Raw genomic sequence first — 27954 nt, 5'->3', positions numbered from 1 at the left:
TCTGGAGGTTGTTGAAGCTTAGGAATGGAGGGAAAGTGCTGTAAAAGGAATTAAAGATGATATAAGTGACATGAAAATGGGAGAAAAGGATATCCTTGAAGTATGGAGTAATTACATCGAAAAATTGCTAAATGAAACAAGCAGTGATAGCGCAATGTAAAAAACACTGAACAGGCATACAGTTAGAAATACATATCATACTTGAAGTAGGAAACACAATCAAAGGCTTGAAATGTGGAAAGGCATTTCAAGGAAAGGCAGTGGGTGTATATGATATTTTACCAGAAATGCTGAAGTATGATGGTATAAAAGTCTTACAGTGTCTGCACTGCATAATTCAGAATGCCTGGACAGAGGAACGAATTCCCAATGATTGGAGTAGAGCTCTCATAGTACCCAAATATAAAAAGGGAAATAAAACTGAATGCGAGAATTACAGAGGTATTTCCGTACTGAGTGTTCCTGGTAAGATTTATGCAAGTATACTTGAGAAACGATTGAGAAAAATTGTGGAAGAAAAGCTTTTCTACCTTATTATTATCTGATAACTTTGTCAAGGTTACTTAGTTACCATAAAATGTACAGAAGATAACTATACAATAAATATACAGGATGTTTCAAAAAGAATGTCCCAATTTGAAAATTGTATATCTCTGCAACCACGAACCACAAATGAATGCGACTTGTGCCACGTGAACGGCCTTGGCCCAGAGTTTGATATGATGACTGCTAGATGCCTCCAAGTTCATCGGTTTCTAAATGAAAAATTGCCTCAGCGTTGGATTGGATGCATAGGACCCCACGACTTGGCACTACACTCTTGGCCTCCAAGATCTCCAGACATCGCACCTTGTAACTTCTTTTTATGGAGATACGTAAAAGACTGTATTTGTGTTCCTCCATTACCTGCTGACGTGGATGAGCTCAGAATCAAAATCATGGCTGCAGTAAATTCTGTGACAGAAGACACTCCCAGATGCATTTGGGATGAATTCAGCTATCAACTTGATGTTGTCATGCAGCATTAGTAATTGTGGTGAGTGAAACTTTAAGCATTACTTCATACTTGGTAATTTATTTTGTAACTACATCACATTTTCATTATTAAATATAATTATTTGAAATCGGGTCATTCTTTTTGAAACACCCTATAATATAAACTGGAAAAGTTTCATGCTGCAACTGTTTGCTATCAGTTTTCTCATGCTGATTTCAGGTGATTGTTAGAATAACTGAAGTATTACAAGACTGATAAGTTTATGTGAATCCCATCCACAAAGGGCTAAAGCCTACAGTGTGTACACGTGCACACAAACACACGCACATCAGGGGCATATATTCAGGGTGTGCTAGGTGTGTAAGTGCACACCCATGGAATAGCAATATCACAGATATTATATTTTTGAATTTATTCCTGTTAAAGACTAATTGTTTCTGGCTTCATGTGATTCCTAAAATTAAACACAATATACTAAATCATGAAGAGGACACAGACATGTAAACATTACATTAATAACACATTTGCATTAATAACCTGGGTGTGCAGTCACAAATATGGCCATCTTTGAGCCCTTTGAACAGAAGTACAGATGGTGCAGCAGGTCAAATTCTCAATGTTCTAGTGATTTTAAACCACCCAGAAGGTGAGGCAGGGTGTGCACTGAGACAATAGCACCCAGAAATCAGTGGCTGTGATTGGTTATTACATCAAGCAATCCAATTGAACATTGTCATCATTTGTCAGTTGCTGTTTTTGTTTTATTATGTTTCATCTATTATGCGTGCATGAAGTGTGAACTGACATGTTTAGGACACTGATATAGACATGTTTTGAATATATAATTTTCTATAAATGATAGAACTTTTTTGTCCATATTTACAATGAGAAACAGTGTTGATGATCTACTGAATGTCCCATTTTCTGTCAGAGTTTTTGCAGATTGTATGATTGCAGTCAAAGGAGATAACTCTCATCCTCCTCTTTGAAATTTACTATGATATTTACACCTTCAAGTAATTCAAATATACCAACCAAATATAGCATTTTCCTTCATTATTGTTTTCTAATATATCTTAAAACAAATACATTGTCTCCACCGCTATGCAGATTTGGTTACAATTAATTGATAAAGCAAAGTATTCAAAGTTATCCTATAATTAATTGCATTAGACCAATTAAGGTAAGCACTGATGCACTATGCACTCTTAAAACTTTCTACATCGATAAAAATGCACTCATATGGTGAAATTGACATGAATTTTGTAGCATGGGTTGCATAACAAACATGATAGCACACCAAACTGAAATGGGTATATGGCACTACCGATAAAAACGATCCATTTGTGGGTGGAATTCACATAAAACTTATCAGATTTTACTTCAGACCTCAGTTGTTCTAACAATCACCTGAAATTGTATAAGAAAACTGACAGCAAACAATTTATATATATATATATATATATTGATTCAGGGTGCTTAAGGGCCAAAGCTGTATAACTGACAGGAGACCTCAACATGGCCTTTAAAGGAATGCGGAGAATCGACCAAGGATTCTGACCTGATGTCCAATCCTCATCTTCTCATGGTGCACCCCGTTGGGTATCTACCTGGATACTGAACAAAAGAGGATGAGCTGGCAATTTGGAATTTAGCCGAACAAATTGTATTCTTATTGGTTAAACCAAAATAAAAAATGATGGTACAACATGGCAAAATTTCATGCCGGTGAGGCGTTGCATGGTGAAACAAGGCCCCGGGCAAACAGCAAAAAGTCAGCTACTGGAACAAATCTGAAAACAAACCCCAACTCAACATCAGAGTTAAAGATCGGTACTATAAACATAAGAAGACTGAATGGCAAAGAAATGGAGCTAGCTGAGGAATTAGATAAGTACCAGATCGACATAATAGGGGTGACTGAAATAAAAAAAGATAAAAACTGGCGAGATCTTTCTGAGCAATAAATACAAAATGTTATATTCAGGCAATGGCAATCAAGAAAAAGAAGGAATAGACATAGTATTCAACACAAAATACAAGGCTAATCTTCTTGAATGGCAGGCAGTCTCAAGTAGAGTGATGTGGGCAAATATCAGAATGGGGAATTGGACAATGAGACATTTGTGCCTATGCTACCACAGAAATTTCTACTAAGCTAGAAGTGGAGGAATTTTTTGATGCTTTAGAGAAAGCATCTGACACAATAAAAAGGAAATGTTGGTCCTTGTTGGGGATCTAAATAGCAGAGTAGGAAATGATTGTCAGACATACAAATATATTTTGGGAAAATTTGGAGAAAAGAGCAAAGCTAATAATAATGGCAAATACCTCTTGGATTTCTGCTCAGGACATGGACTGGTTATTACTAACACCATGTTCCAACATAAAAATGTGCACAAATTCACATGGAGAGAAGAGACAAGGAATAAGAAACATCTCATTGACTATGTTATTGTTGATAGTGATGTTTTCTCCCTGGTGAAGGACACCAGAGTGTACAGAGGATTTCAAATTGGAAGTGATCACTCTTTAGTCTTGAGCAGGATAAAATTGAATTTCATATCGAAAATAATAACATGTAAGAAAGTTTTAAAGTGAATTAAAGTTGAGTAGCTATCAGATGTGAACTGTAGACTAAAATACACAAAGATTATTGAAGAAAAAATGAAAGAGTTTGAGAACAGGAAAACTTTAGAGATTCAGTGGCAAGCCTTGAAGAAAACCCTGATTGACTCAGCCAGAGAGGCATGTGGTGAGGTTGTCTGCAAGGATAGAAAAATCAGAACTCCATAGTGGACACAGGAAGTTAAAGAGGCAGTAAAGGAAAAGAAGAAAGCATATCAAAAGTTCCTGGCAAATAAGTCAGTTTGTGCTCTTAGAGAATAACAAATGTAAGAAAGTGAAACACTGTGTAAAACTAGCTAAACAAAAGTCATGGGAGGACTTTGGCAAGAACATAGAAAATAAATATCAAGAAGGTGGTAAGATATTCTGGAGGTTGTTGAAGAAGCTTAGAAATGGAATAAAGAGTGCTGTAAAAAGAGTTAGAGATGATAAAGGTGACATGAAAACAGGAGAGAAAGATATCCTGGAAGTATGGAGTAATTACTTCGAAAAATTGCTAAATGAAACAAGCAGTGATAGCACAGTGGTAAAACACACTCAACAGGCATACAGTCTGGAATACATATCCATACTTGAAGTAGAAAAAGCCATCAAAGGCTTGAAATGTGGAAAGGCAGCAGGAGTAGATGATATTCGATCAGAAATGCTGAAGTATGGTGGTATAAAAGTCTTACAGTGGCTGCACTGCATAGTTCAGAAAGCCTGGACAGAGTGACAAATTCCCGATGATTGGAGTAGAGCTCTCATAGTACCAATATATAAAAAGGGAAATAAAACTGAATGTGAGAATTACAGAGGTATTTCCCCACTGAGTGTTCCTGGCAAGATTTATGCAAGTATACTTGAGAAACGGTTGAGAAGAATTGTGGAAGAAAAGCTTGGTGAAGAACAAGCTGGATTCAGGCCAAATAAAGGCTGTCAGGATCAGATCTTCACTTTACAACAAATAGTTGAGAAAGCATGGAAATATAACAAAGATCTGTATTTAAGTTTTGTCAATCTGGACAAAGCATATGACAAGGTGCAAGAGAGAAGCTATTCAACACGCTACAGTTATATGGTGTTAATGGGGCATTATATCAAGCAATACTTAGTCTTTATTTGAGTTGTAAGTCAGCAGTTAGAATTGAAGGAAGTACAGGAAGATGGTTTAATGTTAAATCTGGTATCAGACAAGGATGTACATTATCCCCTCTGTTATTCATTATCTATATGGATCACATTATGAAGGAAAGTGGTATTAAACATGATATCAGAATTGGAGATGTTAATGTCAGCTCTTTGCTTTATTCAGACAATGTTATACTTCTAAAAAAATCTGCTACAAGTTTGCAAGATTCTCTGACTAAATTGAATAACTGTTGTAATAGATATGGTATGAAGGTCAGCAATAAAAAGACAAAGACAATGAAAATAGGTAGAATCGCTGAAAATGTCAACTACATTGTGAACAGAGAATCTGTGGAACAAGTAAAACATTTCAGCTACCTAGGCACAATTTTTAGTAAAGATGTTAAATTAAATATGGAAATAGACAGCAGAATCAACAAAGCTGATATGGTAGGAAGTCAATTGAATAAATTCATATGGAATAAGAGAGAAATTAGTTGGAACACTAAATTAGCTGTATACAGTGTTCAAACCAGTTTTAACTTATGGATCTGAGAGCTGGGTCAGAAGTAAAACACTTGACCAAAGACTAGAAACCGTAGATATGAGAGTCCTGAGAAAGATTAGAGGCGTGAACAGATGGCATCAATGGCAATATCATATTAAAAATGAGGATATTAGGAAAGAACTTGACATTGTCAACATCCAGGAATGCGTTAGCAGAGCTAATCTCAGGTGGTATGGTCACTTAAACAGAATGGGCAAGGCAAAATTAGCAAAACAAGTGTTCTCTGCCAGGTTGGCAGGAAAAAGTCCTAGGGGAAGACCAAGATAAAGGTGGATTGATACTGTACAAAGTGTCTTAGACGATAGAAATATAAGATCTGATAATGTTGGAGTATTGACAAGTAACAGACTGATTTAGAGGAAAACTGTAGATAGGAAGTTAGTAATGATGTAATTTTTTCATGTAGTACTGTCATATCCTGTACACCTCTTGAGGGTACATGTCAGGAATTTGATGATGATATATTGATTCATACAGGAGAGGTTGAGAGACTTATAAGCATGTCAGTGCTGTGTGAAGTGAAGATGAAGACTGAGATAGAAGTTTATTATTATTTTAATTTATTTAAAGAGCTACAGGTTGTAGTTGTTTGGGAATACTTCATGAGAAAGGCTGTTCCAGATTACAGAGGTGGACAGAATAAAAGAGGAAAAGCAGGTTCAATGTGTATGCAGTTGCACAGTATAGGGATGCTGGGCAGCTGCTGCTGCTGCTCCTGTATTAACAGGTGCAACAGAAAGTGGAAAAATGATGGTTGCCAATTTAATGTGCAGTGTCCATAGACAATAGACTGCTGAAATACTGCATCTGTGAGATAGAGGTTGAAGTGAATCTGTAAGCGAGGGATCATCTATGAGCCACCTATTTCTTGCCTCCGGATAGCATCAAGAATTAAAAAAAAAGAAGAAAAGAGTTAAAGGCACCACCCCAAACATGTGCATAGTATTCAAGCATAGGCAGATTTGGGATTTGTATATAGTTAAGAGTTGGCTGGGTGTGAAATAGCATCTTGAATGAAAGAAAGAGAATGCCAAGTTTTGGATGCTGAGGAAGCTATTGATATAATTTGTCAGGAGAGACTGGAGATAAACATTAATCCAAGCAAAGAAAGCTGATTTATTTGGTGATTTCTGTATTATTGAGGTTAAGAATAGGTGAGAATAGATTTTTTTTTTTTTTTGAGAGCAAAAGTAATACTGTTTTGATAGCATTTAACATGAGAAGACTGACCTTACCTCCACTGAAGGATATGTAGAACAATGTTTAGGACACCAGTTGTAGATGGTATTGTAGCCAGGGATGTCTGAGTAATGCATGGTTTGTCAAATGAGTAGGATGAGTGGAGAGTACTATCATCTGCAAAGCTGTGGAGAGGATTAATGGTAATTGTGAGTAGATAATTTATGTACAAGAGAAAAAGTAAGTGATAAGACAGAGCCTTGAGGCACTCCAGCATTGTTGGTGAAGCCTGAGGAGAGGGAGCCATCTACCATGACCCACAGAGAAAAAGCTGGCAACTCAACTTTTATATACCATTTCTTATACTGATTGCAGAGGGTGGCAGGGAGACCAATGGATGACAGTTTGCTTAGTAGGCCTCAATGTCACTAATGACTGGAAGCTTTGGAAATGTCAAGGGCGACAGCACAAGTTTCTCTAAACCTTTCCATTGCACATATCCATTACTCTTAGTACAGTGGATGGGCTAAAAAGTAAAATTATCAAAATTCTACTCTACAGATTAAAGATGGAACTTTACAAACCACTTCAAGCCACCAAAAAACTCATTAACCTATGGGGCAAGCAATTTCCATAAAATCAATCCCTGATTCTTATTAAGGCTTCCACAGGAAGCAAATAACTTCAATCAATTCTTTAAAATGACATAATGAGAAATTTTTATTAGTGGACAGAATAAAAGAGGAAAAGCAGGTTCAATGTGTATGCAGTTGCACAGTATAGGGATGCTGGGCAGCTGCTGATGCCCATATTAACAGGTGCAACAGAAAGTGGAGGAATGATGGTTGCCAATTTACTGTGCAGTGGCCATGGACAATAGACTGCTGAAATACTGCATCTGTGAGATAGAGGTTGAAGTGAAACTGCAAGAGAGGGATCATCTATGAGCCACCTATTTCTTACCTCTGGACAGCATCAAGAATTTAAAAAAAAAAAGAAAAAAAGTGCTGTACTATCATTCATAGTATGATTTGTAGATGAATTTGTGATGAAGCCAGATCATGTTATAAAAGACACCAATTAATGATGCTCACTTTTCCTAATCTTATAATTTCTCCTAGTCTAATTGATGTCAATCTCTGCCAAAACTGCATTCACCCATAATATTTTTGGAAAGGAATGCTATTTTTAGATGGTTGTGTAGTTTTTGGAATAGTTTATAATCAATCCTCTAATCTTATGTAACAGTTTATAAACTTTTTTTTTTGAGAATGTTTCATGCACTTTATGTTAACCAGTAACCTACATGTAACAACCATGTATAAGGTAGTAAAGTTTATTGATTATATATAACTGATATTAAAAACTCATCCACAACAGATTTTTTTAGATCTATTGCATACGTGGGAGGATAAGAGTAAGATAGAGAAATCCTCTCTTTCTCTAGAACAATGCAGAACCTTTTCAAGACACTTTGTGCCTCCAACAGAATTCTTGAAATTCAGTTAACTGCAATAATAAACCCAGTTATTTATATAAATATTCATTATTGGAAAACATTAATATAGGAGGTAATTTGCTATGATCATTTATGCAGGAAATAGAGAACAGTAATTGGAAGTCAGTTTTATCTTTGAATGATGTAACAGTGATACCATATGGATCAAAGGAAGGAAGGAAGGAAGGAAGATGAATGGAAATGCAGGACTTTTGCTCAATGATCCTAAAGAGCATAAACCTTAGAAAAGTTATTTCAACAAGAAATAACTTTCTATATTTGGCCCTTTTGAAGGGAGATTGATTTATTCTTTTTTTTTTTTTCTCACTTTATTTTGTTCCTTCTCCCAAATATTGTAAGCTGCAGTGTAGACAGAGCAAAGCTGGGGTTTTAGCCACAAACCATTTGTGATTCACCAATTTCTTTCAGGCCTTCCCAGCTGCCTTAGTACACATTTATCAGAAACCAAGACATCAGAAACCATAATCAATTTACAAACAGAACATGTGCATACTGTTTACTGAGAAATATTAAAAACAATTAGATATATATGAAGAGCCAAAGGCTTCAATTCAGCAACATATGATTTAAGTTAAGGGATATTATGGGATGTAATATCCCTTAACTTAAACAAAATATTAAAAACAATTTTTTTATAATATAATCAATTCGCAAACAAAAATAACACGTACATGTTGAGGAATATTAAAAAAGACACTACTCAAATGATATAATGGAGTGTTGACAATGAAAAAGAATTTAATAAATATACAACTAGATGGGAATATAGCTATGAATAACCCACCATACTTCTCAATGCTCATTAAAAAAATGACTTCTTCAGGCAAAAAGTAGCTGCATATAATTCCATACACAGTATAGAATTTTATGCTACCACACTTTAAAATACAACATAAACCTATTGGATTACTGTATGTAAAATTAGGAGTTCTGAAATCAGTGCAATACTTCAGCATAACAAATTTATAAGTGAATCAGTACAACAGATATATAGTCTACTCTCACTACTGAACTAATAGAGATCAAAGGAAAGGAAATAAGTATTATAGTAGTTTGTTATGGAGTGGGGTTAACTATAGGTGTTTATTATAGTAAGGGCTGAATCTGTAATTACCATATAATTTAATGACAGTTTTAAATCTTTCAGTGTTCTTGAAAGATTATGTTTGGAATCCTTGGAAGCACAAAACAAACTTTAAATATCATACATCCAAGTTTTAAAAGAGGTAAACCGTGAGTAGACATATTGGTACACAATAAATAATGGAAAAAACTCACGTAGAAAGATTATTTATTAGTATAATTTTCGCCTGTGTGAAAATGGAATTTTCTTTTACTAACTGACTTTTACAACACTAACTGACAATTCTTTTGGAATTGTCAGTTAGTGTTTAATTTTGAGCTTAATGTACTGAGGATGCCTGTGACACACAGGCGAAAATTATACTAATAAATAATCTTTCTACGTGAGTTTTTTCCGTTATTTATTGTGTACCGATATCGTACATCTGTTTACCATGTGTAACAAATATACAAATAATAAGTACATTATACAGAAAGCAATTTAGGTAAAACATTCTTTGTTCAAAGTAAGTTTTTATATTATTATTCTTACCTGCTTCAGCAACAGCAGCAGCAACTTCATTCTAAAACAGTAATAGTAATAATAATTTACTGTTTAGATAATATGAATTAAAGTTTTAGATAATCAGGTGTCATTTTATGAGTTAGTCAATAAATGATTGAAAAAAAAAGTATGATAGCTTTAATAAATTTATATTTTAGATTTAATGAATTTTTTGCAAGAGTCAAATATACAAACCATGTGATCTCTTTTTTACTGCTAACCTTTTAAACAAATAAGAAAAAGTTAAGACTTTGGGTATATACAAAATATATCATTCTACATGATATTTCTCACCATTTCCGAATTTCACATATATTAATTATATATGTTTCAGTCAGAGAGTCAGACATTCACTACCTCTGTAGCACAATTGGAAGAACGATGGTATGTTGCAATCTTCCACTGGAAAAGGCCCAAGTTCAATTCTTGTCTTCACAGGAGGAATCTTTATATGTTTTTTTTTTTTCAATTGAAGTTGAGTTAGCTGATCTCATATGGAGATAGCAGAGTTTTTTCCTCCTGGAAACTCAGGTTTTTGCATCCTGCATACAGTCAAATCAGCCTTTGGGAAACACATCTACTGCTCACCACTACCAGTATTTGTCATACAGACAAATACTGGTAGTGGTGAGCAGTAGATGGCATTGGTGCAGACGATGGAGATGGAAAGTTGTAGAGTAGGTGCCACGAAATAATAATAACATCAGCAATAAAAAGACAATGAAAATAGGCAGAAACGTTGAAAATATCAACTACATCCTTAATGGAGAACCTATAGAACAAGTAAAATATTTCAGCTATTTATGCACAATTTTTAGTGAAGATTATTATTATTATGTGACATCTCCAAGGAGTCCAAGGGCTCATTGAGCTAGGGCACCTACTCAACAGTTCTCTGTCTCCATCACTCAATCCACCAACTAGCGAACTGCATCATTTACACCAACGCCACCTACTGCCTGCCATCACCATTTTCACAGACAATCACAAACATCTATGCCCATGGCAGGATTCAAACCTGCAGCCTTTTGGCTGGAGAGCAGATATGCTAACCACTCAGCCAACCAGGCTGGCAAATTAAGATCACAAATTAAAAATTAAATATGGAAATAGACAACAGAATTAGTGAATCTGGTAATATGATAGGAAGTCAACTGAATAAGATTATGAGGAATAAAAAAGAAACTAGTCAAAACATTAAATAAGCTGTATATAAGAATGTGTTCAAACCAATTTTAATTTATCAATCCGAGAGTTGGGTTATAAATAAAACACTTAACCAAAGAAGGGAGAACATAGATATGAGTTCTGAGAAAGATTAGGAGAGAATGAACAAACAGTATCAATGGCAGTACCATATGAAAAAGGAGGCTATCAGGAAAGAATATGACATTGTTAGCATTCAGGAATGTGTTAGCAGAGCCAATCTCAGGTGGTACAGTCACTTAAACAGAATGGGAGGGAAAGATTAGCAAAAGAAGTGTTCTTTACCAGGTTGGCAGAAAAAAGACCCAGAGGAAAACTAAGCTCTAGGTAGATTAATACAGTAAAAAGTTGCTCAGAAGACAGAAATATAAGATCTAATAATGCTGGAGTCTTGACAGATAAATTAATTTGGAAGAAAATTGTCAATCAAAAGTCAGTAATGATGTAACTTTTCATTTAGTACTATCATAATATCCTTTACCCCCCCCCACCTCACCTCATAACAATATGTAATACATATTGTTACAGACCTGGTGGATCAGTTGCTAGTGACGAAGAAATGCATTACCAAATAAATATGATGGGTGTGAAAAGAGTAATCATAATGAGGGAACTTTAATTATCCGAACATTGATTGGGTAGCTATGAAATTGTATGAGAAGAATGAAACTGAATTCATTGAGCTATTGCAAGACAACTTCCTCAAGCAGCAAGTGACAAAGAAACCATGGTAAAGAGTGTTAGATCTGATTATAGTAATAAAGAGGCTTTCAGTTAAAGACATAACTATTCTGCCTCCAGTTGGTGACAGTGATTATGCTGTACTCACTTGGGAAGCAAGTAAGTTTGTGAATGTTCCATTCAGAAAAGGTTACATTTTGAACTACAAAGCAGGAAATTATGACCACCTGAGGGGTGATATGCTGGGTTCTGTGCCATGGCATCAGTTATTGGATAGGAAGGATATCGACAGTGCATGGGAAGCTTTTAAAAATTACCTAAATTAGGGGTCAGCAACCAGCAGCCTACATGCAGCCCAAACATGCATTTTTGGCAGCCAGTAAAAGGTTGACCATACTTATATGGCATGCAGCCCCATATGATGAATTGTTCAAATAATACATTTTATAATATGAATAATAAATTTAAAATAATTTTATACCTATACTTCATGATATCGCCGTGCAACTTGGCACGAGTCAACCATGTGAGTCATCACGAGTGGGGATAGCAATGGCAACTTCATCCGACGAAAACCGAGATTTTGGGGCACTTTTGCAGTCGCATTTCCTGGTCCGTCTTTTAATATAATTCAATAATATCAACTATTATTTTCAAAGGATATATATATTTGTTATATGGTCCGACTATTATTTTCAGAGGATATATATTTGTTAAAAAATTTCAAAAATGGGTTCAAGAAACATAAAATTGCAGATGAAAGAAGAAGGTTTAATGATGAATGGAACAGCAAGTACTTCTTTATTGAAAATGGGGGTGAATCCCTTTGTCTTATTTGTCATAAAAGTGTTGCTGTTATTAAAGAATATAATATCAGATGCTATTACGAGAATGTCATACTCTATCTTATAATCTCATACTTTAAATATTTTTTTTTTTTTTAAAGATTGATATAATAATAATTGATAACTTAAGTATTTTTTTCACTCACTATTTTCTCTTTAAACGCTTGCAGCCCGATTATTAAAAATAAAATTTGAATGTGGCCTTCAAGTCTGAAAAGATTGCCGATCCCTGACCTAAATAATACAATATCAGAACGTGTCCTGCGAGTTCGAAGAATAAATAGGGTAGGAGTCGTATGAATGCGTAATCTTATTAAGCAAGAGATTCATAAGAAACAGATTATGTAGAAGGAATACCGCATGTGCATATTGTCCGTTATGAAAATAATAAGCAGCAAGCTAAAATAGGTCAATAATAAACAAAGATCTGAAGTAAAGTAATTTTCAGCATAGTCTGCTGTATTTGCTGATAACAGAATAGATTTCATTTAACTTAAAAAAATTATCCATAAATTCATTTGTGTACAAAATGTATCATGTCTTTTATAACAAACAAATATCACACAGCTTTTAATTAAAAACAGAAAGATATCAAAATGGAGGATATTAATGAAGCCAATCATATTTTAGAGCCAAATATGCATGAAATTTAAAAAAAAGTTTGGCTGTATACTTTAGCAATTGATTATACATCTACTGAAAATTCACTTAAGAATTTAACTTTCTGATCTAGGATTGTTATGGTACTGAGGGATTTTGCTTTAGGTTTCTACCTGGTCTCTGATGAGAATCAATAGTTTGAAATGGCTGTCAGACCAGTGAAACCTAATTCAAGTACTAAAAAAAGTGAACATATAGGCTCATGGACAGAACTTATGCCTTTCAAGTAGTGTAAACCAAAGCAACTCTGAGGCCGAAATTTATATTTTCATAAACAAGATTTTGGAAGTTTTTTTTTTTAAATGTTCTTTCTATATCTACCCTATATATATAAAATGATAACCCTTTTTATGTCAACGTTTTTTGACAAGTTTTGAAACTCAGGGACTACTCCAAGTGTCGAGTCTTCAAAATTCAAGTCATCAGAATTCAAGGAGAACCAGCCTACCAGTCTGGAACTCGGGGGGGGGGGGGGGTACTGTAGGCGCCAGAGGAGCAGGCTCCCCCTTTTGAAGACCTCAGGGTAGTCCCTGAGTGTAGAGACACTACTAGTGTTGGTTGAGCGACATTACTTCAACAGAACCGACCTACCAGTTTGGAACATGGGGATTGGGCGCCAAGGGGGGCATAGCCCCCCCCCCTAGTTTGGCTATAAAATATCATCGGATCCACAATATCCTTAATTTTAATATCTTACTTATGGCATATTGAAGCCTTTCAGCTCTATATGTTAGTAAGAATTAAGTACCTGGACACTTCATACTGGATACTTTGCCAGCATGGTTGGTTCAATGGATGCATCTCTGCTCTCTCCAACAAACATGCTGCAGATCTGAATCCCATTGTGATACTGAAGCTTGTGAATTTTTTTTTAACCATTTGTGGGTGAGATCATCTCAGTAAACTTATTGAAATAATCATTCACGAAAGACTGCACAATTCTAACAGCATTTTTTGAGTTCGAACTGCATCTAAACATGAGTTACTTGCCAGGGTGGTTGGCCGAGTAGTTAGTGTACCCACTCTCCAACCAACAGGTTCAAATCCTGCCATGAGCATTGATGTTTGTGATTGTCTTTAGTATGGTATGAAATCACTGTCCCTTATTGGAGGTCTCTAGAGCAAGGTTTCTGGAGACTATGTAAAAAATAAATTAAAAATGCAAAAAAATATAAAAATTGATAAAAAAAACAGGAGAAAAAATTTGTAGCCCATCCACAGTACTTTACTTTGCAAATAACCTTTTGTGAGTGGAAGCAGCATACAAAATATATATATATATATATAAATAAAATAAAATAAAAACTTTCAGATATCTATATCTCAGAAATTAAACTCAATATGCAGCACTAAGTATGATATAATTTTTGTTAATAAATAATGACTAGCTATGAATTTATTATTTATTTATTTATATAGTTAGGACCTTAATGTGTTTTAAATCATGCCACTATATTATAATAGGTGTGGCTCACATTTTCATTGTTGAGTCATCTGGTTTTCTTTTCCACTTGTTTAATTTAAAAATCATATTGAAGATGCCCTAGACACAAGGGCAATAATTCTATTAAATAAATAGTAAATCCATAATAAAGCTGTAGTTGGTGATTGTTTAGTTATGGCTTACATTCCTATTCATCATGTGATAATTTTTGTTCAAATCCATGGTAAAATGCATAGTTTTGTTCAATTCATCAAAACCAACTGACAGAAATATATCTCAATAGTTATCTGCCCATGTTTACAAATCAACAGAAATCCAATGAGAAACATAAGAAAAATGCCTCCCTCATATCTTAATGTCACACTATTTTTGTCAGCACTGAATCATGATTGTTTATTTAATTGTTAAAACATTTATAAAAATTTCATGTTTATTACAGCTTACATCATTCTAGAGACATAAAGAAATTATATTCAATATAAAAATATTGAATATTATTCCATTACTGGACTGGTTGGCCGAATGGATAACACTTTGCTCTCCAACCAATAGGTAAGTACAAACCTCACTGAAAGCATGGATGTTTGTGAACATCTTTAGAAGGTGGAAGGAGGTTTCATCACCCAGTGTGAAACCACCACACTATTTATGTGGCACCTGAAATGTCTTGAAAATATTTCAAGATTTGGTCTCTAGAAGTTTGGCTTGGTTTCTGGATTACGAGGGTGGTCTGAAAAGTTCCCAGCCTTGACCATAGATGGCAACACTATCGGCAAGATTTTTTTTTCAAATTGGATACATCTGTCAATAAGCATCCATATGAAATTGCAAGTCTTTCTATCAAGTAGTTTGTTTTATACAGCTGTCTGAAGCAAAAGTGTTGTCTGTATCCATTGAAATGGATAAAATTGAGTATCATGCAGTTATAAAATTCTTTGTAAAAGAAGGTTTAACATCAAAAGAAATTCATTCAAAGTTCATAAAAGTTTATGGGTATTCTTCTCCTTTGTTTTCGACAATTAATAAATGGGCTGCCAAGTTTAAACATGACCATACCATCAGCCTTGAAGATGATCCATGTGAAGGACGTCCAAAAAGTGTAACACCACCAGAAATCAATGATCAAGTAACGATATGGTATTGGATGACTGGTGAGTCAAAGCACGTGAAATTGCTGAGACTATAGGCATCACAAAAGAATGTGTAGGATATATTTTGCATGAAGAATTGCAAATAAAGCTTTGTGCAAGATGAGTGCCACACTTGCTCACAGCAGATCAAAAACGCACTCGAATGAAAATCTCTGAACAGTGCCTGGAACATTTTAACAAGAATAAAACTGATTTTGTGCTTCGATTTATTACTATGGATGAGACTTGGATTCACCATTACACACCAAAATCCAAATAGCAGTCAAAACAGTGGACAGAAGCCAGTTGTTCAGTACCAAAGAAGACAAAGTCGGTTCCATCAGCAGGAAAGGTCATGCCATCGATGTTTTGGGATGCTAAAGGCATTTTGTTTATTAATTATCTTGAAAAGGGTAAAACAATAACCGGAGAATATTATTCCGATCTTTTAACCAGACTAGATGAAAAAATTCATGAGAAAACACCCAGTTTGAAGAAGAAAAAAAATTATCTTTCATCATGACAATGCACTTGCCCATAAAGGTGTGTTTTGGCAATGGGAAAATTAAGGGATCTGCACTATGAATTGTTGGAACATCCACCCTATTCCCCAGATTTGGCTCCCTCTGACTTCTCTCTTTTTCCAAAACTAAAACTCTTCCTTGCTGGCCAGCATTTTTCTTAAAATCAAGAGGTGATTGCAGATCTTACTGAGAACCACTACAGGGACGGACTAATGGTACTGGTGCATCGCTGGAATAAATGCATTAGTCTTAAGGGAGATTATGTTGAAAAATAATTTTGAAATTATAAATTTGTTTTTATCATTGTTAGGCCAAAAACGTTTCAGACCACCCTCATATCCAACTCTTTGCTCACATAAAGGTCGATCTTTTGCAGAGGGATGCACATAAAAACCAATTTCAATATTATTTATATCTTCAACCAGATAAACCAGATTCATCAAGGGTGGCTATGGCATTAATTCTTAATTACTTTAATAAAGTGTGCTAGACCATATTATATTTTAGAGGGGGAGGGGGTAAACACAGCATCTACAGAAAAGCCAACCCAAAATATCAACAATGCATTATATATAGGCAAACATCACTATAAGAAACAACAGCAATGTTTAGCCTAAATTCCCAGTTTTTAATAAGATAGCTTGCATCTTTCTTATATTCTTAATGCTTCCCTTGTGTTCCTCCTCATCATTTTATTTTGTATATATATATATATATATATATATATATATATATATACACACACACACACACACACACACACACCAAAAAACGTATTAACGTATTCAGACACGGTAATATTGCTGAACATGATGTAATTACATAATTTCAAAACATCTTATCAAGTTCATATTTTTCTTAAATACCCATATCACATAATAATTGATTCTAAATTTATCAATAATAATATAATTTAATAATAATAAAGAACAATATCCATAACATACCCCTTACTAGTTAATTACTAATTAACTGCATCCACAGGATATAGCTGTCTACAGAAATAGGATTAGTTGTCCTATCATTACCAAACCAGATTTGTAAGAAGCAAATGGCATGGCCCTAGACCAGTAAGTCTATACATTTGTATGTATAATACGAATTCATATGAAGATAAGAGAAAAGAAATTATATTTAGAAACCAGTTTACAAAAAAAAAATATTTGATGTGGCACATCAAATGACATCAGATGGTTGTGCTACAAGTATACTATATCCATAAAAAGTGTGAGCAATAAAAAAAATTGACAAGGATAAAGAAGAATGGGCCATTGATCCATTTTACAGAGATTAAAAGGGAGAGGGAAAGGGGAGAAAGGAAAAAGATGCACGAGTCTGTTATGAGATTTTACTACTAAAGAAATTTTGCTATTTTTAGGAGAGAGGAACAGCAGAACTCAGCTGTTTTATTGTAAAACAGCTAATAAAGAATAGCTATTTTAGATGAGAAGTAATAATTCTGCTGTTCTAATTCTCATCTAGGACTAGATTTATGCATAGAAAAACTACAGTTTAGGGCTGCACATTATAAAACGCCTCCATCTCAGTATAGATAACCTAAGATTTATCCAGTAGAGGGGACTCTTAAAAATTATAGCTTTTCACAACAACCTTAAATCTAGCCCTGTTCTCACCTGCAAGTTGATAAAACAATTCTTAGATTGACTATAGTTAATAATTCTCAAGATAGTTATTTCACTATTCAAATATGCACAATTACTTATATTGACAGAGTATCCAAACTGAATAAGTAACGAACCTGAGTAGAATAGATGTTGCAGGCAGCCCAACGCACAGCAGCTCCTAACGATACTAATGTTTCAATCAAAACCTAAGCAAAAAAATATTTTTAACATTCTTTCATGAAAATAAAACAGATTATATATAAAAATTATCTCCTTTAACTATCCATCTGTCCAGATGGATGAAATATATAAGCAATTTTTTGTTTCTTTATATTCATGTTATTTCAATTATATCATCATCAAATTCCTGCCATGTACCCTCAAGGGGTGTACAGGATATGATAGTACTAAACGAAAAAAATTACATCATTACTAACTTCCTATCTACAATTTTCCTACAAATTTTATTTCAATTATATCTGAATGTTATTTCAATTTCAATGGCACTTCACATCAGAATTTATTTATTAGAATTTATTTTAAATCTCTCTCTCGACCTGCTCTCCAGCTTACCAGTCTTTATCTGGGATCCCCTCAAAAGTGTGATAATCTGTAACCATATTTTTATTTACAGATTAATGAAATTAGTGGTATGGAAGTCTTTGATGAACCTCACAATCAGTAGCAAAGTCAACAGCTGCATACATCAAAGCTGCCAAGCTATTTATAAGCTATTTAATAAACAAACAATTTACATCAACAATAACCAGTATCTACTGTTTTATAAGTATTGGGATTAGTGTCATTTAAATTTGTATGCTCATTTTAAAAAAAATACATGCAAAAAGAATGGCATAGCTTATGGATAATTAATTAAATGTCTTAGATTTGATAATGGCAAACCATCAACTTGTGCTTTACATAATGGAGAGGAGAATGAGCACAGAGAAAAACTGGTGCAAAAATTATACAAAACAAATTTTTTTTCTTTAATGGAATAAGGAGAGTGTATATGGTCTACATTTAAAGATTATTGTATGGAGGAATTGTAAACGATAAATTAGCAAGTTCACCTGGATGACTTTTTTTTTTTTTTTTTTTTTTTTTTTTTTACACTTTTCAACATTTTTTAAAATAAATACTTAAAATTATTTATAATTTCGCCTACAGATTAATTAGTTTTCTACAGATAAAGTACCCTACCATTTACCCCCCATTTATACCATTCTTATGATTGTTACAGCTTCGTTGTTGTGTTTATATTTTAAATGTTGCAGCCAATTCTGCTTTCTCCTTGAATGATGTTCATGTTACATTGAGCAAAATATATAAGTGCATTTAATAAATTCTAGTTTTTTTTAAATGTGTAAAACCATTATTTAAAAAACAGTATTGTGTCTACACATGTCCTTATTAAACAACTGGTAACTGATTCTTACAGTGAAGATTAGTGGAAGCTCGTAAGAAATTTTGGTAAGCTGTATTTAAAGCAGTCTAGTTTATATAAACTCTTTTTTCTAAACTGATGTTGCAACACTGTTTTAATTCCTAATTTTATTAAAATAAAGGAAGCTATTAAATCTAACTCTGCTTTATAAGATTTCAAAGTGATAGCAAGGCCATATTGTTAAAGGGAGTACATCATACTAAGAAGCTCTTCTTTTCAAATAATGCAAAAATCTGAACTTGAAACCCTTCTGAAGAATAATTTCAGTCCTAAACATCTTAACATAATATGTAGAATTTCTCTTTCCTCAGCAAGATGTGATCACTTAAACTATAAACAGAAGTTGATTCATCAGTTTGAAACATTAGAATAAAGACACCATCGGTTCGTTCAACAACTACCTAGCTCTGTGACAAATGGGTTATCAATTTAACTAACCAAATCTTTTACCAATGATGAGTTAAGCGTATTTTCAAAAAAGTCCACATTTTGCATTAATACCTCATTGATTAACTTATTTAGACTTTACGGTAGGTGCAGAAAAAAGGCATCTGAAACAAACCACAGTTTGAGACTGCACAGATTTTGTATAAAGCTAAACCTCCTCCTCTGATGTTAGAACACATGCAATTAACAAACATAATACATGACTCATAGCCTGAGTTGCTTTGGTCAGAAATCTAAATAAATAAAACCCAAACCTCCTCCCCTCTGAATATTTCATTATCTGAATTACAAGTTCTCCATTCCTTATGCTGAAATACTAACATTGTTATAACAAAAGCCAACAAAGGAAATAAAACTGTTTTGACTGTACTGACTATAATCGTAAACTTAATGTTTTACTATGAGATAGATCTACTTACAGTATAATCAGCAGAGCTCCTATGCAAAGCCAGCTAATTAAATTAAATCATTAGATCAAACACACTCCTTAGATCCTAATACTATTGAAAAGTTGCGAATTCATTACACTCAATTCCCCACATATTTATGGCCTTCCTAAAGTGCACAAATCTGGTTACCTATTACACCCAATAGTTGATTTCATAGGATCTCTTACTTATTATTTGGCAATATCTCTAAAGTGGGCTACAAAATATCACTGAAAAAAATTCTTTTCTTTGAAGTCCAAACTATTTTTGGACTTCAAAGAAAAAATTAAAGATCTTCAAGATTGCAAAATCGTTTCTTTTGATGTGGTTTTTCTGTTTGCAAACATACCACTCCTTACAATTTTTATAAGGAGATTTCCCTGATGACATCATTAAATTTTTAAGTTTACTATCAGTGCTGGTTACTTGGCAAAATAAACTGTTTCAACAAATCGAGGATATTGCAATGGCAGTCCAGAAAGTAATCAGCCAAAGCAGTCTTGATTTAGTTGATTACTTTCTAGAGCACTTAGAGGACTGAATTTTTAACACCATTTCTCCTCGACCTCATATTTAGCTACGTTTTGTTGATGTTTTTGTAATCTGATCTCACTCTGAAACAGAACTACTTTCGTTTTTGGACGAAGTTAACTCCATACACACATTAAGTTTGCTATTGAGTGTGAATCTAACAAAAGACTTCCCTTTCTGGTTATCCTAATACATCGTAACTGCTGGCAACGAATTTTCGGTTTACAGGAAGCCATCCTTCACAGGCAGATATATCCACAAAACTTCACATCATCATCATCATCGTTAATAAAAGACAGGTATTATCAAAGCCTTGTACACCCAACATGCACAACTGTTCTTCTGACTTCTCTTCTATTAGAATTATTAAATAAAATAAAACTCACTATCACTTAATGGATATAACAAAATCACACCGAAAATAATCAATAATTATCATCCTTCTGAGAGACTGCAATTCCATGTTAAAAGGATCTGCATATCTTACTTTAAAGGGATTCCTGAACAAATAGCAAGGATTCTCTGCAAATATAATCTATACCACCTTCAAACCAGTCCAGAGATCATCTTTTTTTCTTACCACCTATTAAAGATAAATTATCACTTTATCCTTGGTGTTTATCAAATATCTCATTCTTGGGAGCTTTGCTCTTTGGGACAGTAAATAGTCACAGAGTTTACTCCAGTAAACTCTGTGACTATTGTCGATGGCATGACAAGCAAGGCTGAACCGACAATAGTCACAAAGTTTACTGGAGTCAAACAAAGATGTACAACAATAATGAGTGGAGTCTGGAACAGCCTCCACATTGGGATAGAGGCTGTTCCAGAGTACAGCAGCAGCAGGAATGGAGGAGGAGGAAAACAAACTTATTCTGTGAGTATGGAGTTGAACTATGAAGGGTGTTGGATGGCAACTGCATGTATTTCAATGGATTTGGTAGAATGGGGAGGAGAGAAATTATTGATGCCAGCAGTTCTGAAGAACATTTACCATGGAAATATTTATATAAGATGCATGCAGTAGACATTAAACTGCCTGTGTGAGAGTGGTTGGGGTGAGTTTACAAGAGATGAGTCATTTAACATCTGATTGCTCACTTCAGTATTGCATTGAGTATTTCAGACAGTCTTTGGGGGCATCACCCCAGTTGCGTGAGCAGTACTCAATGGTAGACTAATGATTTGTAAAAAGTTAATAGCTATTCAGAGATAAAGGAACACCTTGAACAAAACAGGAATTCTAATTTTTTGGATGCTGAGGAGGCAACGGTTGTAATGTTTTTATGCCAGGAGAGTCTTGACGTCCGGGTAATCCCAAGGAGAGAAATCTCATCTAACTAGAGGCCAGTGTGTAATCATTACCACTAACACAGTGGTGAAGGTATTAGAGAGAGAATACAAACCTAGATTGAAGAATGGAAAAATTTTGAGAGCAGCAGCAGCATGGATTTGTTTAGGGGAAATGTTGCTTCAGTTATTTGGTTATATTTTATAACAGGGTGACTGGTGTATTGGACAGAGGATATAATTATACAATTTTTTTTTTGATTTTGCTAAATCATCTGATAGAGTACCAGATGATGAACCATTGTTCAAATTGAGCAGGATGAAGATGGATAATCAGCTGGTAGCTTGGTTACAGGGATGGTTGACTAATAGGACCAGTAAGTTGTGTATGGGGAGGGGGATGTCCTACAAAAGGAAGATGACAAATGTGGGGTATCACAAGATTCTGTTCTAGGACCACTGATTAATTTATATATGGTTCAAGGTTTGAGATGAGATATTCAGTGTAGTGTCCTAATTCATGGTGCTAAAATTAGGAAGAGCAATGTCAGGAAGGACTGATGTGATGATGTTGCAAGAGGATTTAAATAGGTTGGTGCTTTGGGCTGAAGAATGGGGATGTCATTTCAATGTTGTTAAGCATATTGGTCAGATAAGATAATTAGGTTTATCATAGGAAGTGAGGGATCCAAGAATCTGGTTGATAGGGAACCAAAGTTCAGCGAACACAGTGCAAATGTGTAAAGGAAATTTGCACTGTGTTTGGATAGGGAGGTGATAGCTCCACTGTATACGACACTAATCATGCCACATTTGGATTTTTTTTGTATAGATCTAGTCACCTGGTTATATTAGCAATAAGGAAACATTGAAGATGTGCAGAGGAAAATAATTATGACTCTTCATCATCAACAACCATGGGTCCAATGCCCATAGGTGTCTGATGACATCTTGATATGATTCTTCCATTACATTCCATTCTATTTTGTGCAAGATGACTCAGTTTGTGAGTAGAGTTTCCGCACCATTTGACGATGTCATCACCCCATTCTCTGTTTGGTCTTCCTCTTTTGTTCTTTCCTTCAATCATTCCAAACAGCAACATTTTTAATTTTCTTTCATCATTCGTTCCATATATATGGCCAAATAGACGTAGTTTCCTTTTGAATATTTTCTGGATCAGGTTTTCTTTTGGTTGCATTCGTCTATAGATTTCCTCGTTGTTCACTTTCTGTATCCAGCTTATTCTCAAGACCTTTCTATAGCACTTCCTCTCAAATATCCTCCTTTCAGATTCTCTCAGGAGTACCCAGGCCTCACATCCATAAAGCATGCTGCTGAAGATACAGGTTTCTACAATGTGCAGTTTAGTTTGCATCTTTTGTCCACGGCTTTTAAAATAGTTGTTGCTCTGGCTATTCTAATTTTTATCTCTTTTTTTGGGGTCCAAGTCATGCGTCATGTGGCATCCAAGATATGTGAAGTATTCCACATTTTCCAGTTGAAATCTGTCTATCATAACTCTGTTCAGTAACTCCTGTTGTCTGAATATCATTGTTTTAGTTTATTTTCAAAGTTGACATTTAGTCCATATCTTTTTCCTTCTGTGTATAGTGTTTGCATGACACTGGAATAGTAGTTGGCGGAGTAAGAATAAATAACTTACGTTTCACTGATGATATCGATCTTCTGGCAGAAAGTGAAGAAGAATTACAGGAGATAACCAGCCGTGTTTTCGGAACATTAAAAAAATATGGATTATACATAAACCTACAAAAAACAAAAACAATGATAACCTCAAAATCAGACATTGAATTCTTAATGATACAAATTGGCAATAAGCAAATTGAGAATGTAAAGAAGTTCACTTATCTAGGAAGCATGTTGAGTCAAGATGGTCGTTCAAAAACCGACATTAAATACCGAATTGCTAAGGCAACTGTGGCCCTACCGAAGTTAAAACCATTGTGGGGAGATAACAGAATAGCAATCACAACCAGACTAAGACTAATTGACACCTTGGTGAATTCTGTCCTTTTGTATGGTTGTTGTTGAGGCCTGGACTTTATTGAAGGAAGACGAGAGGAGACTCTTGTCTTTCGAAATGAAAACTTACAGAAGACTTTTGAGAATTCCCTATACCGCTCACGAAACCAATGAAAATGTCCGAAAACTGATCGACTCAACAGATGGGAGAAAAAGGGAAAATATTCTGACAGTCATCAGAAGAAGACAGATGAAATGGTTCAGACATGTGGAGAGGGCTAATGGCATTCCAAAGCAAACCCTAGAAGGAATCGTTCCGGGATCAAGGGTTAGGTGCCGACCTCGATTAAAATGGACTGATAACATCAAAAAATGGACAAATTCCTTGATGTCAGTTGAGAAAAACCTTTCTCAACTGACATCAAGAATAAGAGACCGAGACGACTGAAGGAGGCTAGCAAAGAGTATCACCTACCAGCCATGAATGATCTAACGGTTCATTTAGGACTATGGGGAGAAGAAGAAGATAGTGTTTGCAATATCTGTTTTCCAGCCTTGCTGCATCTTCTTCAATCAGGACGATGTCATCTGCAAAGCAGAGGTAGTTTATTCTCATGCCATTTATTGAAATGCCTCCACCTTCTTTAATCTTATCTACTGTTCTTCCCAGATGTATGATGAAGATGATTGGTGATATTGGGTCCCCTTGTCTTGTGCCTTGACTAGTGACAAACCAATCTCCAGTCTTACTTGCTATTCTGATTTTTGCTTGTAGTTGGCTGATATCTTTCACAGCAGGTGGATCAATTATTGTCCACACAATAGGATTCCAAGACAGTCCATGTTATAATTTTCCAGAGTCCCGTGACTCTCTTGGGACTCTGGAAAATTGAGTATGAGGAGAGAATGATGGAATATGGTCTTCAGAGCTTGGAGGAGGAGGGGTGATATGTTTGCAACATAAGTGTGTGAGAGCAGTCTATCAATAGCTACAGAGAAATTATTGCATAAGATAATGGGTGATGCAAAAAAGAGAAATCTGGAACCTGTACATGTGGGTAAGGAAGCGAAAAGGAGATTTTTTTTTTGCTTGGAGGATGGTGAATATGTGGAATGCATTGCTGGAGTGAATGGTGAGTGCTCCATCATTACATGTGTTCAAGACAGGGTATGATAGTTTTTATGGTCTTTAAGTGTTCAATCTCCCACATCGAGTCTTTCGACTGCATGGAGAAGTGGAAGAAATACTAATACTAAAAGTATACAGAATCTGCTGCTGGCATGGAAACTACCCCTGCCAAGCACTTTTCTGCAATGACATTTAAATTATCCAATATTAAGTTCTGCATGTTTATGTTACATTCTAAACTGGCATCACGCTCACCCTCAGAGTTGTGAAACAATACATAGTCTATAGACTGCCTGATAATAAAGCTTTGTCAATTACTCTAAAACACTATTAAAGAAGAAATTCACAAGCTGTTATGTGAAAAACAGAAGCAAAACAACACTTACTTCGTAACAAAGTCTTATTTAATCTTCCTTCACAGACCCTAACACAAGAATTAAATATATTATCAAAAGGTTTTCATTTTTGCTTTAACATTCTCCAAAGTGAACATATAGCTAATATATTAAAAGGATTAAGAAGATTACTAAAAGACTCAGCAGATATAACCCGCATTCCAACAGAAGCTATATTGCCAAGAAAAACAAAACAGTCAACCAGAAATCTCTGAAAAATGGAATTTAGACATCCCTAGAAATTGTCACAACAACATTATAATTACAAAGGCAATGCCATAGTTATGGATGCTGAAGAATTTACACTCATCCACTATATCCTATTTAAAAAATATACACCTCACTCCTTTCTTCAATTATTACACACATTCACAAAGAATTAAAATAAAAACCTTGCTCCCCCCCCTCTTTAACCATACTTTTACAAAATTTCTAGGGATGTCTCTCTCATTCTTCTTTCCCTATCTCCTGTTCTATGTATAATCTCCTCATCAACTTATGCAGTCCTATCATATTACCTTTTTTTACCTATCTGCCAAACTGCAATTTATATTTCCTCAACCACTCCTCATAACCAACATACCAGAGTACTATATTACACTATCATTCATTTCTGGATCTTCTACAGAGTTTCCACATCATGGAAATTAGGAAACAATGGAAATGAGGTAACCAAATTTGCAGATGGCAGCTAGTCCATGTGTGATCATCATTATCATCTATTTTCTGTCCACTGCAGGAAAAAGACATACTAAGATTCCTCCAGTATGTCTATCTTGAACTTTCTGATACAATGAGTTCCAGACATCTCTTTATATCTCAATTCTTTCAACACTTTTAATCTTGAATGGTAATATCAAGCAGTCATCTTTCCATTTTACTCTAGATAGTCCTCAACCTGTTGGTGCAAATTTTTGTTATAGTCAATGTTTCACTATCATATGTGATTGAGCAGAAGTATACAACTGTCAAGTTTAAGATAGATTAGGATGTCTTAGAGTGCGTTATGATATTTTCCAAAGACTATCCAACCAAGCTGAATTCTTCATATAACTTCACGATGTCCAACTACTGTGATCTTTTACCTTACATAAAGTTACTATATCAATTTCCTGATGTTCCATATGTACTGACCTTTTGGTTATGTATTTATTATATTTGTATTATATTAATTTTGTCTGTTTATATTTAATCCATTCTTTGTATTTTTCATAGATCATCTGTTGAAATACTTCTGAATTTCCTACAAGAAAATGTAATCAGCAAATCATATGATTTAGCTCTTTCCATTTACTATAATAATTATCCTATTTTTCAATTTCATATTTTTAAAAATTTCTTCTATAGATGCCATGAATAGGTTAAGTGTTTATGGGAAATTTCATGTTTGTTCCCGAGTTTAAAGATGCAGTTGATTTTTATATATATGACTAAATATATCAATATTATTTTTTTTTTCAATTCCATGATTTTTTAGAGCTTCTAAAATAGCTAACACTGAGATTGAATCCAATTGATATTTCAAAATCAATAAAGAGTAGACTGAAGAGTTTTTGATATCCACTTGTCTTTTCAATGATTTGTCTTATTACATATACACTATCTGTTCAAAAATATCTGGATGCCCATTCATTCCAACTTTCACTGTAAGATGAAAGGCATTAATATGGAGGGCCATCCTTTGCTGCTATAACAACCTTCAATCTTCTGGAAAGGTTTTCCCACTAGATTTGGTACACAGCTGCAATAATTCTCTTCCATTTCTCCAGAAGAGCATTAGTGAGGTCAGATGAATTTGGCCTGACTCACAATCAGCATTCCAATTCATCCCACAGGTGTTTGATGAGGTTGAGATCAGAGCTCTGTGCAGGCCAGTCAAGTTCTTCAACACCTATCTCATCCAACCATTCCTGTATATACCTTGCTTTGTGAATGGGGGATAGGCACTGTCATGTTGAAACAGGAAAGGATCTTTACCAAACTGTTGCCATAAAGTTGGAGGCAGAGAATTGTCTCAAATGTCATAAGAAGCTACATATTTATAAGATTCTCCATCACTGGAAATGGCAGGAAGGTATGATGCATACTCCACTAAACTTCACATTGGCAAAACACATCTGGACAGGTAGCATCCACCAAATCAAGTCTATCTACTGATCTGACAGATGTCTGAGCATGATTCATTACTCCAGAGAACACATTTTCACTGCTCCAGAGTCAATATGTGGTGACTTTACACCCTAGGCTTATGTATAGATGCATGGCCAAGGAATCTCATGTTCTTTAACTCTCTCCCAATGAACAGCTGTTGTGCTGGCATTGCTTTCAGAAGCACTTTGGAACTCCGAAATAAGTGTTTCAACCAAGGACGTGCAACTTTTTTTTTGCTCCATGTGCTTCAATACTTTGGCAGTCCTGCTCTTAAAAAGCTTATTGTTTTATATGGCCTACCTGGTTGCAACTGCTGTTGTTGCCTCTCCTAGGTATTTCCAATGTTCACAATAACATCACTTACAGTTGACTGGAGCAGCTGCAGCGGTTCCAAAGGTGGCATCCAA

General features: G+C 34.7%; 1 protein-coding gene across 6 annotated transcripts in view; it reads right to left on the bottom strand.

Annotated features, from left to right (window-relative positions):
• Positions 1 to 27954, bottom strand: part of LOC150101808 (adenosylhomocysteinase-like 1) — a 328595-nt gene that overhangs the window by 170050 nt on the left and 130591 nt on the right. For all 6 annotated transcript variants that reach the window (XM_090400531.1, XM_090400532.1, XM_090400535.1 and 3 more), the window contains 2 exons: positions 17878 to 17949; positions 9617 to 9647 (listed from right to left, as the gene is read on the bottom strand). In XM_090400531.1, coding sequence (XP_090256657.1) covers positions 9617 to 9647; positions 17878 to 17949 — 103 coding nt within the window. The remainder of the gene's footprint in view (positions 1 to 9616; positions 9648 to 17877; positions 17950 to 27954) is intronic.

Source organism: Typopeltis vanoorti, chromosome 11 (assembly GCF_054136105.1).
Source record: "Typopeltis vanoorti isolate ZY-2024b chromosome 11, IOZ_Tvanoo_1.0, whole genome shotgun sequence".
NCBI classification, from domain to species: domain Eukaryota; kingdom Metazoa; phylum Arthropoda; class Arachnida; order Uropygi; family Thelyphonidae; genus Typopeltis; species Typopeltis vanoorti.
The sequence above is the reverse complement of the archived record's forward strand: the minus strand, read 5'-3'. Positions and strand labels throughout refer to the sequence as shown.